This window comes from Camelus bactrianus, chromosome 14, assembly GCF_048773025.1.
Source record: "Camelus bactrianus isolate YW-2024 breed Bactrian camel chromosome 14, ASM4877302v1, whole genome shotgun sequence".
In the NCBI taxonomy this organism is placed as follows: domain Eukaryota; kingdom Metazoa; phylum Chordata; class Mammalia; order Artiodactyla; family Camelidae; genus Camelus; species Camelus bactrianus.
Window position 1 is genome coordinate 5,602,213 of NC_133552.1, and position 13,316 is coordinate 5,615,528.

General features: G+C 35.3%; 1 protein-coding gene across 1 annotated transcript in view; it reads right to left on the reverse strand.

The window, feature by feature from the left end:
• Window positions 1-943: 943 nt before the first annotated feature.
• The window catches only part of UBL3 (ubiquitin like 3), a 58,182-nt gene continuing 45,809 nt past the window's right edge, over window positions 944-13,316 (reverse strand). Inside the window, exons 2-5 of the mRNA XM_010951540.3 lie at window positions 13,046-13,154; window positions 7,965-8,051; window positions 3,925-4,002; window positions 944-3,622 (exon numbers count right to left, since the gene is read on the reverse strand). Coding sequence (XP_010949842.1) covers window positions 3,570-3,622; window positions 3,925-4,002; window positions 7,965-8,051; window positions 13,046-13,154 — 327 coding nt within the window. The 3' untranslated portion in view covers window positions 944-3,569. The remainder of the gene's footprint in view (window positions 3,623-3,924; window positions 4,003-7,964; window positions 8,052-13,045; window positions 13,155-13,316) is intronic.

Genomic DNA, 13,316 nt, shown 5'->3' on the forward strand with positions numbered 1-13,316 from the left:
GCCAGGCCTGATTCCCAAGCCCAGCTATTCCCATGCTTGGTATCCGGATCCGGAACCCTGAGTATCAGTCAAAATGGAGATGCATTAAAAGGATCAGATTTGTTAAAATGCTCTGAGAAACACTGGGGGACAGTAGCACACTAACGACTCAGTTAAACTTTACTAAGAATTAGACATTTCTTCTTTAATTTTGTCCACGAACTTTTTCAGAACCCCTCAACCCCCTGCCGCCCCTGAGGATGAGAGAGCTTCACAAATGTCATAGTCTCTTAGAGAAAGCAGAGCAAGTGGCCGGCGAGGGGAGCTGAGGGGAGCCACAGACAGTCACCCCCTGCCCACGCCCGAGGAGCCCACGCTGCCAGGTCAGGGAAACGGTGCTGAGACAACGGCCGAAAGCCTGGGGTTTTGTAGGTTACATGTCCTTCTTCCAGCCGCCCCGCTCCCAACCCCCGTCACTCTGACTAACAAGTGACTATATTACAAAATAATAATCGAGAAAAAACTGAAGAAAAGGCCTGTGACAGTTACCAGTAAGGATGGTATAAGGGCACACTAAATTTTGATCGCTTCTCTTTGATTTTGGTAATATAGAAGAGTAAAGGCTGATACAATGCTGATTTTTACTGAAGAATGTAATAAAATAAATTGAAGGAAAAAAGACAAAAATAGTAGAGAGAATATTTTTACACCAAAATTAGGAATAGAAGTCATCTGAAAGAAGGGAAATATTCTACAACAGATGAAGAAAGTTTTAATTTCTTTTCACATTAAACATTGTTTACCACAATCAGCTAACAGAAATTATTGTAACATTGGTCAAGATGACATAAAATTAAGGATAAATGTTATGAGAAAACCTCATTTAATGCAAATGACGATGTTAGATACTGTATTTTTCATGACAAGATACAAGGTATCTTGAAAAGAAAGCAAATAATTCAGATCAAGGAGACATGCGGAGGTTTTAATGAAGAAAAAAAGCTTTGCCTTTTCCAGAACACTTAACATTTAGGAAATTTAGGTAAGAGATGAATTAAACCCCAGCGCCGGGCAAGGTCACAGGCCTGTAACTAAGGCTCTGTTTACAGGACTGGATCTTTGCAGCTCTCACCTTTCAGAGAGTGAGCTGTTGTTTTTGGCAGAGGGATCGCTGATAGGAAGGAGCCTTGGATATGATCAACAATCAGGCAGGCCCAGGAACTATTTTCAAAGGGAAAGTTGAGTATTTTCACGTATATACTATTAAGGCATCTAAATTTTTGGTGTTTTCAGTATATAATTTTACTGCTACTTTTTATTCTTCTGTTCATTTTGCACAACAATTATACTAGGAATTAAGTGACATAATTCTTTCTCTACAAATAAACCAGTTTATCCAATTTGCAGACTCTGAATTGAGGTCTTCTGAAGGGAAATTTATAACGTGGGAACACACAGGAAAATATATTGAAAACCAATAGAGAATATTGTTAACCATCATAGAATTTCAATCATAATTAACTATAGTCTTTAACTTTGGAAAAACAGAAAAGTACTTAGAATTAAAATAGGTATTAAAAATAACTACCAGTAGTTTGTATTAGGAAAGAATACAGCCATAAATGGCTTAATTGCCCCATTAAGTAACTACCAGATTCTTCTTTAGTCGACACTAACAGAATTCACATTTGAGCTAGTCAACAAAGCATATAAACATTTAACATCCCTTGAATAGAATGTCTTAGTGATAACAGAGACTACGTAATTCTAACCATTGTCGTGACTGTGCACAAATTAACCAGGTTAAATATCAAAGATACACTGGGAATCCTCCCAAAACTAACAAAAGAATATTACACAAATTTTTAAAAGATTCAAAAATAAAATAGAACACAATTTTAACATGGATGAGACAGTGTTCAAACAATTATCAACCTAATCAAGACCTTTAAAGTTACCACCAAAATGCACTACAGTATTTTTTTAATTTAGTTTACAGAAAGACTCTATAAGTACAGGTTGCAGAAAAGAAAATGTTTAGTGCTATTTACATTCATTTTAAAACTCTGCTCTATACAAATTTAATTCTGATCAGTATGAACAATATTTTCGTAGATCTACTGCATATAAAGCCTCTTCATCAAAGCATTAACAATGAGTAAAGTAATCTGATTACCTTTAAACAAAGCTGACCATTTGAAACCATTTACACTTACTATTTGTAAGGGCTGTGGACATTTATTTCAGTACAGAACATAATGTCAACCTGCAACTTCATTTTTATAAAGGCTAAAGTTATTTATATGGAATATTGTTCTATATACTACACGCCAATCTATATTTAAGTTCTATAGTTAGGTATTTTATAAGTTTTTTTATTAAATATATTCTACACATATCTGAAATTTCATCCAGGAAGAATTTCTTCCCAGTGAAAAAATATAAAATCTTTTATTTTTTTTTTACAGATTTAGATGAAACTAGCTCATGCTTTAGTGCTGTGCAAATTGTTTTTAGCATATCAATTTTTAAATTATTGGTACAAACAAAAGAATGACATCCCTAATCATGTATGCCTTAAAAAACTGTCTTTTAATTTTAATACAACTGCAAGCACTAATATGAAATGCAAACTACATAAAGAAATGAAATTAGTACTATGGAGAATTTTTTAATTTTAAGAATTCATCTGAACTTTCTAATGAGTGTGACACTGGACACAGAGATGAGTAGTAATTATGGAAAATTTCAATTTGCTAATATTCAAATACATAAAAGTGACCAATAAATGAGGTTTTCTAATATTTCTGCACATGGAAGTCTACGAGTGACTGGACTTGACCCCCGCATTAAGGCTAGGACACGCGCTCTCACCCCTTCTTGTGCTGTGTGAACAAGCCCGCCGTTACTGTCTGACTTGAGTGCACGTGTTAAAGGAAAAACAATTAGTTTCATCAGCCTCTACTGAGTACTTTAAACAACAGGCACATTTTGCTTTTTCACTGTCGCAGTGAAAATAGTCACACTCAGTTTAGGATTCTGTGCCAGTGCAGCCACCACGGCTGAGTTTTTCTCCATTTTTTCCTCTCCAGTTGGCCCAGTAATTAACTTCATTAATTGCTGAGTGTCTTCCAGTGTGAATTTATATATATGATCATTCCTAGGTACCATAAACCATATAATAAATTCTGCTGATGAAGAAAATAATGCCAATCCTTTTTAGTGCAAACTGCATTTGGAACACTTGATTTGTTAGTTCTGGTGATGGCAATTTTTGCGGCAGCAAAATGGTTTCTGTTATGAAAGATAACTTGTTAACTTTTCCCCTGGAGATTGACTTGCATTCAAAAACCAAATATTTAAAAACTGCTCAACATAAACAAAGACACTAGAAATAAAAAAATTATAGTGAAAAATGTTCTTGGTTCTTTTACTTTCATGAGAAAAGATGACAGTGTTCACATGATAGTTTGGGTCCATGGATTTACAGGCGGACTCTGCCTAAAGGTTTCTGAAGCCACATCGGGTCTCCTCTGCCCCAGCAGCGTGAAAGACAAGGACCACATCACAGCGCGCCTGGCAGACGGCATTTACAGGATTACGCAACAGTTACTCTCACCAGTCTTTTCCCGATTCCTCTGACCTAGGAAAAACGAAGAAAGGCCTTGTTTATAAAAATGCTTGAGGAAAGGGGAGGTACCCGAACCATAATAAGAAACAGAGATTTTTTTTTTTTGGAATGCTTGCATTTTTTTAAATTAAAAAGCTATAATAAATACTCTTAATTTCAGCCTGTTTTCAAAATATTTGGCTGTTTTTTTTAACAAGCTCTATTCATAAACTATGAAAACTTCCTTTCTCTTAGAATATCCAAGAAAAACCGAGGCAGATTTAAATGCCTGTCCCTGGGGCTCAAGTGAGAAACTTCTCCAGGGGGTGGCTTACCTTGAGAGTTTGGCTCTGGTAACGTCTCTCTGGCCACCAAATGCATCACTGTTGTTTTGCCAAAAGGAAGTTTTAATGCTATGTGAAAAGTAGAACACAATTTGTTACATATACATCGACCCACTGAAAGCACTAACCAGCACTGAAACCATTTAAAAACTGATGGCCTTTTGTTTGACTTCATCAACAGATGGAACGTCTTATTGGATAGAGCATCTCTTACAAAATGAAATTAGGTTAATGGTATCAGAAACAATTTCTACAATTCAGAAATTATTTAGCTGTGGCTATCAGTCTGACACATACATACATACTGTTTAAGGGGACAAGAGAAAATACACAATTGGTTAATACTGGAGATAATCTTTAAAGGAGAGAAGGAATTTAAAAAATTGTTTTCTAAATTAGGGGAAAGTTTAGATTAAGAGATATTTGTTTCTAAACCTAATTATATTTAATCACATAATAAAATTTCTGCACCAGACAGGCCACTCTGATATAGAAATAGAAAAAAATGACAAACTTAATTTTAAACATTTATTCTCAATTAGAAAATAATCTTCTTAAAAAGGCTACTTTAAAAGACTCACTGTCTTGAAATTAACACATTGTACATCGACTATACTTAAATTAAAAAAAAGAATCACTATCGGCATTATTAGTAATCACTGTTTTCTAGTCAAGTCTTTAAGAGGTTTTCCTCATTCATAAGTAACAAACAAATGTTATTCTGAACTATTTCAGACAAAGAGTAACAGAGCACACACCCATGTGTCCATGAACCATCTGAGCGAAAGTTTCAGGGTAAATCCATTTGTCACTGTGAATAAAGTTAGGAGCGGCTGGTACATCTAACTTGTAGATTATCTCCATAGTCGTGATGCTTTCGTTCTGACATCTCAGACTACTCTCTCTTCACCAACTATGAACCTAAGGTGGCCCTGGCTCATTACTTAGCAAGTATGGCCCCCACTGCTACCTGCTTTTTAAATCTTGCTCTACAGGATGATGGCTAACAAGAGCCTGATTATCTTCAAGGTTACTAATACGTCACACAATCGAGGGGAGTTTCCGTCTTATGTAAAGCTGGCCAGCCATTATTTGGTCTATTCTCTTAACTTCTGAAGTTCAATTTAATGTGATGCCCCAAAATGCACATTAGGTTGAGAAAAGCAGGAGCATCTTTATTGGATAATCTCCTAGGCCTGATTTAACACTGAAATGCAAACAAGACTTTATATTATTAAAACTTTCACTACATGTATTGAGAAAGCCTGACTGAATTTACAATCTCCACATACCAAGCTGGTACCACTCTCAGACTACCTTCCTGACTCTAGGAAGCCAGACCTGGGTTTACAGTCATGTCTCTGCTACTTACTGACCAGAAGATGAGTTGTTGACCCCTCCCTACGCCTCAGTTTCCTCCACCTAAGCTGGAGACAGTAGTTCCATCACCTGTACCTTGCTGTTGTATTGGTTAAACAAAACAATCCAAGGAAAGGGCTTACCTCAGGGCTTGACACAAAAAAGCATTCCATCAGTATTACCATGATCATCATTACCATCATCTTTCTGAGAAGCAAGGAAAATGGATCTCAGAGAACAGGTAAGTGAACTGAAGGGTAAACTCAGAGAAACCCTGGACGGACCTAGGAAGCTGCGGAGGGGCTGACCATGGGAAGCTACAAATCGGACTGATGGGACCGTCACTGTTCTTCTCCACCTGAATTTCAGCTGGAAATGGTAGATACTGAGACTGACACTGTCAGAGAAGGTAAAAGAAGAGGGAGACAGGAATCCGAGATGCCTTCTCTCTCCTTCACTGTGTGCTTCTGCTTCCTACTGTGACGCTGCACAGAATCCAGAACAGAGATTTTCACCCTTTACATAAAAATCACTGGTGATTTCAAATCGGTAGTGGATTGGGAGATGGGGGAGGTGAGGGTGGGCATGCGGAATTTGCATTTATAAAGAAATATCTCAGGCCCACAGGGTTACACACACACAGCAAGTCTCACAGGCTTTCTCCACACGAGCCACTCCAGCACAGGACCCTATCTGCCGTCTCCTTTATAATCCACATTCAAGAATACAGGGACACAAAAGAAAAACAGTGACCAAAAAACCACAAATAGCTGAAAGTTATTACCTAGATTCATGGATCAACTTGAAAGGTCTAGGTTACACTTCTAGACTATTTGTCTAAATCACTACAACCAGAAATGATTTGTTTTAATTTTGAAAAGACTGAGAGCAACATAGAATGACAATAATAATATAAGTCAATCTGTTAATCATTCGAAAACAAACTCCCCCCCCAAAAAACAAGTTGATTTCAACACAAATTCTATGATTTTTAATATGAAATTGGAACTTTGAGGCCACAACAGAAAGGTAATTAAAGAATTAAGTTGGTGAGGAATTGCTCACATAGATCAACACTCAAAGGGAAATGGAGGGGTAGCGGGGATAGCTCAGTGGTGGAGCGCATGCTTAGCATGCATGAAGTCCTGGATTCAATCCCTAGCACCTCCATGAAAAAATAAAATACAAATAAATAAAAAGAAATAAACCCTAATTACTTCTCTCCCCCCAAAAACATTAAAAAAATAAAAAAGGGAAATGGAGTCTCAAGACTCACTCATATAGTCAAACAGATTAATAAATTCAATCAACATTTACTGATCAACATCACAAGAGCTTGTGAGACACAGATGATCAAAAAAGGATTAAAATATGGCCTCATCCTTAATGAATGCACAATATAGCCATATATTAAGAGTTGTCCATGGAACTACACAAAGAGCGATAAAAACTACAACCCCCCAAAGTTGTATCTGAACAGCAGATATCTCTTAGCAGAGAGCATCACCTTTCAGACCAGGGTTATCACCGCCACCAGAACCTGTGTGAAATTACACACAGAAATGTTCTCCCTGATATTGTCATAATAATCATTTGCAATCATCTACTCCAGCCCTTGTCACACAGTATTTAAGTGAATTTTATCTGTGTCTACTATGTAATACTAGAGCACAATGAAGGAAGAAATGCCACCTCATTCAGCCCTGTATCTCCAGCTTAGCACAGTGTTGTTGCATAAGAAATAAATACATGCTCAAAGAATCAATGAATGAGTGAAAATATTCTACTCAAGGAAAAAAAGATTAAACATTTCATTGTTAGGTTTAGAGAAAAAAGACTATATTTAACAAAGATATATTAAAGTAGATCACTTCATTTGCCAATAAATTTCTAATTATAGTAACATACTGCTGATAGTAGAAAACATATCCCCCCCATAAGGGGGCGCTACTGAGCTACATTTCTTCATCCACATATAAAGAGTAGCAACAGCTAACAATGAAAAGTGTTTAATATGTGCCCAGCACTGTTCTAAGTGCTTTGAATATATAAACTAATTTAACCCTCCCAATCTATGAGGTAGGCACTAGTGTCATCCCAATTTACTGATGAGCAAACGAGGACAAAAAGCAGTGAAATAAGTTGCTCAAGGTGACAGAGCTAGCAAGTGGTAGAGCTAAGATACAACTTGGGCAGTCTGGCTCTAAAATCTGCTCTCTCAGTCACTATAATACACTGCTTCTCTAACATTACTTTTACCTTTATTCCCGCATGATCGGCAATTATATCAGTTAAAGTCAAACTGAAAACATCTCTTCATTATTATATTTAAAAATCAATTATCATAAACTTTTCCTAGTTTGTGTGTCTGGTTTCAATGTAAAAATATCACATCTAAATTATATTATCCAGAAGTACAATTAAATTACATTTATAAAATAATAGTATGGACACCCATCTTATAATGGCTTAGAGTTTATTTTACAAATAGTAAACACTTAACCGTAGTGCTAAAATTAAACAGAATGCAAAATGTAAAATAGTAGACATATCAAAAACTAGGCAAAATTCATAGTTTGAAATGATATTTTTAGTAAAATCAGACATTAGCATTTAAACAAGCAAACAATGTTGCCATAAGAGGAGTTAAATCTCATAAAGGTGACTATTACCTCCTAATGTGACATTTCCATGTAGAAATCGTCCTTGATAAATAAGGCGTAGAATATTTGGACTGCTGACCTGCTCTTCTTCCCAGTCTGAAAAGAACCAGGGAATTGTTAGGCGTATTTCACACAAAATTAAGGTATTATTACACTGTTCTGAAATTCAGATCCAAGCCAGATAGAATAACATCAGAGAAGGCACTTGGAGCTTCCCAATAATTGGAAAAGTCACTACTCCTGAAATCACTGCAGCCTTGGTTCTTGCTAGTTCTTCTCATTAAATAGCAAGAGCTGAAGAGACTAGTTTTTGCTTCTTAAAGATTACTAAAATGTGCCCAAATGTAGTCCTGAAGTTTAAAAATTAAAACAAATGAGTTGGGAAAAAGCCAATCCTAGTAAAAAAAAAAAAAAAAAAAAAAAAGTCAGTTGAAAATCAATTGTAAATACCACTAATTAACAGAAAATATTATAATGTTCCAATATTTGTACTTGTTAGGCTCACAATAGATTTAACAGAGATTTTTAAAAGAATATACTGATGTAGAGTGTAACAAAAAAAATTATACCTCAATAACTAGAGAATAAAAATTTCAAACACGGAATAACAACAACAAAAAAACCCCCACGGTAGTTACTTTTGGATAATGTTGATTTGTACATTATTTTTTAAGCCAACTGATAAATACTACAGAAAATACAACTTCAGTTCACTTTACCCAAAATACTCGGAAGAAACTCGAAAAATAATATATATTAGGAGGTACTATACAAATATGAAATCTAGAATAGTGTACACATAAAATCAGAAGACAAACTGGTGGGCAGGATGAGTAAGAGAATATTTCATTTTAGTGTATAGCTTGCATTACAGTAAAATTTGAAATGATTCTGTTAAAATAATGCTTTGAGGACACTGGTTATCATGGCAGGGTATGGGGTTAGTAATTTGCACTAGCTTGTAAATATAATAATCTAAGCTCTGATTTTGATAAAGATTTGAGAATTCCACCATCATCTTTCTCAGGAATTCTACTAATCGTGTGTCTGTTTTCTACAGAAGCTCCTATTATTAGGAGGTGACAACCATCAACACAAAAGTCAGTTTAAAATGGCCTGAAGAGCGAGTGACAGAAGAGAAAGGAGGTAAATAAAGCACTTTTCCTCTTGCCTTTTTCTGAGTGTTCAAAACGATGAACATGAATTTGATAAAACCAGTGCTTCTCAGTGACTCGGCAAAACAGAGAAGGGCAGAGGAGAAAAGGATCTCAGTGGTTCTCTGCCAGGTCCTGTGCCCCCTGCCCTGTCCCTCCCTCCCCTGGGAAGCCGTTGTTGCCTTCTGACTCGGTGCTCCAAGGTCCCTTTTCTAGAAGAAAGATCAAGTTAAGTCACCAGCACTTTCGTATGAATTACTCTGAATTCACCATACCCAAAATTATTGTTTAATAGAATATTTCTTTATTTTCCCTTTAGCATTGTTAGTTTTATTTTGTCATGATAATTTCTACCTAACCTAATTTTACTTGGGTCAAACTTTATTTTGTGTTAAATGTCCTCAGTGTTAAAATGCCAGAATTAAAATATTTTGCTATAAATCTTCTTTTATAAAAAACAATTTTTATTCAATTCATTTTAACTAAAAAAAGAAAAAGTTTACCCATCTCTCCCACATACCCTCCTCCCTACCTCTTGCAGCCACCAATCTGTTCTCTCCATCTATGAGTTTGGCTTTTTTTTTTTTTTTTTAATTCCATATATAAGAGAGATCATCTGGTAATCATTTGTCTCTGTTTGACTTGTTTCACTTAGCATAATGCCTCCAGGTCCATCCATGTTGTTGCAAATGGCAACTTCACTCTTCTTCTATGGCTGAATAATATTCCATTGTGTGTATGTGTATCACAATTTCATTATCCATTTATCCACTAATGGGAACTCAGGTTGCTTCCATACCTTGGCTGTTGTAAATAAAGCTGCGATGGACATAGGTGCGCATATATCTTTTTGAATTAGTGTTCTGATTTTCTTCATGTAAATACCCAGAAGCAGAATTGCTGGATCATATAGTACTTCTATTTCTAATTTTTTAAGAAATCGCCATACTGTTTTCCATAATGGATGCACCAATTAAATTGGTTCCTTTTTTCCCACATCCTCACCAACACTTGTTATTTCTTATCTTTTTTATAACAGTCTTTAGAACAGGTGTGAGGTGACATCTCACTGTGGTTTTGATTTGCATTTCCCTGATGGTTAATGATGTTGAGCATATCTTTTCATGTGCCTGTTCGTCATCTGTATGTCTTCTTTGGAAAAATGTCTATTCAGATCTTCTGCTCATTTTAAAACTGGGTTGTTTGTTTTGCTGTTGAATTGTATGAGTTCCTTATATATTTTAGATATTAGCTCCTTATCAGATATATGAATATTTCTGGTCAAGATGGCAGTGTCCCATAGATATAAAGACAAATGACAGTAACTATCTGATTCACAGGGAAAAAAATTCTAAAAATATTTAAGGTATTTTTTGAGATGCAGAAGTTTAAAGCCATATATTCATTATATTATATAGAGTGTCATGATTTCCATGTGCTTCTTTGGTTTAATACACTATCTCCCTTCCTCTCTCAGAGGATCTGAAATTTAGAGAGACCTACAGAAGAACAATGCTTAGAGGAGGAATTTCAGCTACTAGCAACATACACTTAATGGGTTATTTTTTTGGACCTCTGACCCGATAACAGCTGTGTGGCTGACTAATCCATCTATTAACAATATTCTTCTAAGATGCCCAAGAGTATACCAAGAAAACAAAATCCTTCCAAAAATACATTGCACAAAGTATCTCCTTCCACTGATGTAATATTCACTAGACTTTTATTATTAGCACCAATATTTACATTTGCTGACCTTTACTGCATTATGGATACAATATAGACCAAGGTTTTTAACTTAAATATTTTATATATAAGAAAATTAAATTACTTATTTTTATTTTCTGCAGTGTCTTAAAATTGCTGAATAGAACTGGCAAACTGAGGAAAGACTGGGTTCAAAAGCTTTTTTTATGAAAACAAGTAATGCAGAATTGACACAATCAATTTCCATCACTGGTAGATAATGGTTCATTCATTTGGGAAACTGTTTATGGTAAAGATCTGCACTTACGTCTTACCTTTGTTTAACCATTAATCAGGATATTTTAAGGAATTAATATTAATTTTAATATCTAAGTCAAACAATTATGAAGGTAGAAGTATTTCTTTTAATTCAAGTTATAATGTAACCTTTTAGTTATGGTAATCTTTTCTATAATACGCGTAGATGTCTCCACCCCTACAAAAATCACAAAAGTAATCTTTTATACTTAGTACAACAGCACTATCAGACATTTTTAAATGTTTTTCATACTGTTAGTTATCTATCCTGCCTGCCTATGAAGAAAATCCAATATTCTAAGAGCCCAAGTTTAGTTTACTTCAGCTTTCCTGAAATTCCTTCTTATTTATAACTCTTAGCCTCAGTCTCTTCCTGATTTAAGAACTAGCACTGACCTGTCCCTTGGTGACTGTGGGAAGAAAGAGCCAGTCATTTCAAAGTATTTGTCTAAATCAGCGTTTCTTAAACTCAGGTCTATGAATTCACAAAAATATGTTCTTATGGTCTGAAAGTCCTCTTCAAGAGGTTTTAGATTGTGTTTTCATTTTAATGATAATCTGGAAGACATTATATAGATAAATCAAATAACTACCTTATAACCAAGTACAGCCGTGGGATTTCAGTGCCCACGTATGCATGTATGATAGTGCTGGTGCTGAGCAGTACTTCTTTAATCGTCAAGAGGTTAACAAGAAAAGAACAGAGGTCGACTTAATACATAAATGATGCATTCTTGCTAAGTGAAGGCTGAATGACAATTTGGTAAAGTGTGTGATGAAGGTTCTGTGGTGAATTCACAGATAACTGGGTTCTCATACAGCAAGCAGCAGCAGAGGCGTGCCACACTCAACAGCACCACAGTCACGGTGCAAGCAGCGAGTTGGTTTTAGCAAAAATATATCACGTGGCACATTAAAATTGTTAATTTGACCATTACTGGTTTTAGAGTTACATTTGCATTTTCTTTGTAGATCTGTTTTAGTTTTATGGTTGTATACAAGTTAATAAGGATAAACACTTAATTGAGTTTTATGTCTCTATCTGATGTAATGTTTATTTTTAAAGTCAGCACTAGGGAATCTACAAGAATATTCTTCCTCTAAAAGAGCTCCATATATTATTTTAGGGTGAGAAACACTGATCTAATTGATTTATTTTGTATACACTGTGTTCTCTGTTAAAACAAATCTTATCCTTTAAAAGTCCCAACTGCATTGGCTAGTAAAATTAAGTGAAATCAGCTGAAACAGTCATATCACTATGGTACATGCCATTAAAAGAGTCAAGATGACTTGGGGAAAGTTCGAAAAAAAAAAAACATAAGCTAAAGACTCACTTGAGGATGGCAAGACAGTCTTACTGCACAGCAAAGAACCGGAGAAATTAAGAAATACCATACACACACCCCGCAAAATTTTGTCTGTCATGATACTGGCTGGAAAATCCAAAGCATAAATGGATTTTATACCTTCTTGACTTTGCAGCAGTTCAGAGAACACATGAAGTGACATGAATTAGAAATTAACTTTGTGTCAAACTCAATTTTAAATAGGCCATGTATAGAACAGAGCAAAGAAAGGGTAATTTGTTAAAGATAGTTTTTCTTTCCTTTCACTTTATGTTTTGGTATAAATAGGGTTACTGCTACAAGAGTGTTTGCTAGTTATTTTGCATTTTCTTTTACACTAAAACAGCTCTAAGGCCAAACAGGGACTTGATGCACTGGCTCCTCTACCATTTGCCTGTGAGGAAGTAGAAGAGCAAAACTCAGGGAAGGACGCAGCCACCCCTACTTTTTAAGCCTTATACCCTCAATCATTTGTTTGTTCTTTTATATTTTATTTACTTACAACTTGTTCAAAATGTTTGTGAAAAAAGGTAGGGCACAAAGAATTAACGTTACTTATTTTTAAGAGAAAAACTCCACTCACCCATTGGCCAGTTGTCATACACATGCTTCGCAATGTCAGAGGCAGAATCATTAGGAGAAAACAGGAACTCTTTTGTTTTCCCACTTACCAAGATGAGACGCAAATTTATCTGAAAGAAGACAATGATTCTTTTAATATAAATCTTGAAATTTTTAAAGTGAAATAATGACTCACAGTCTTCTCAGTTCAATCACATTCTAAATTATTACTGGTGCCACTTTCTGGTCTTTATTTACTTAAATTCTGAAAAGATTTTTTTTAAAGAATGGGA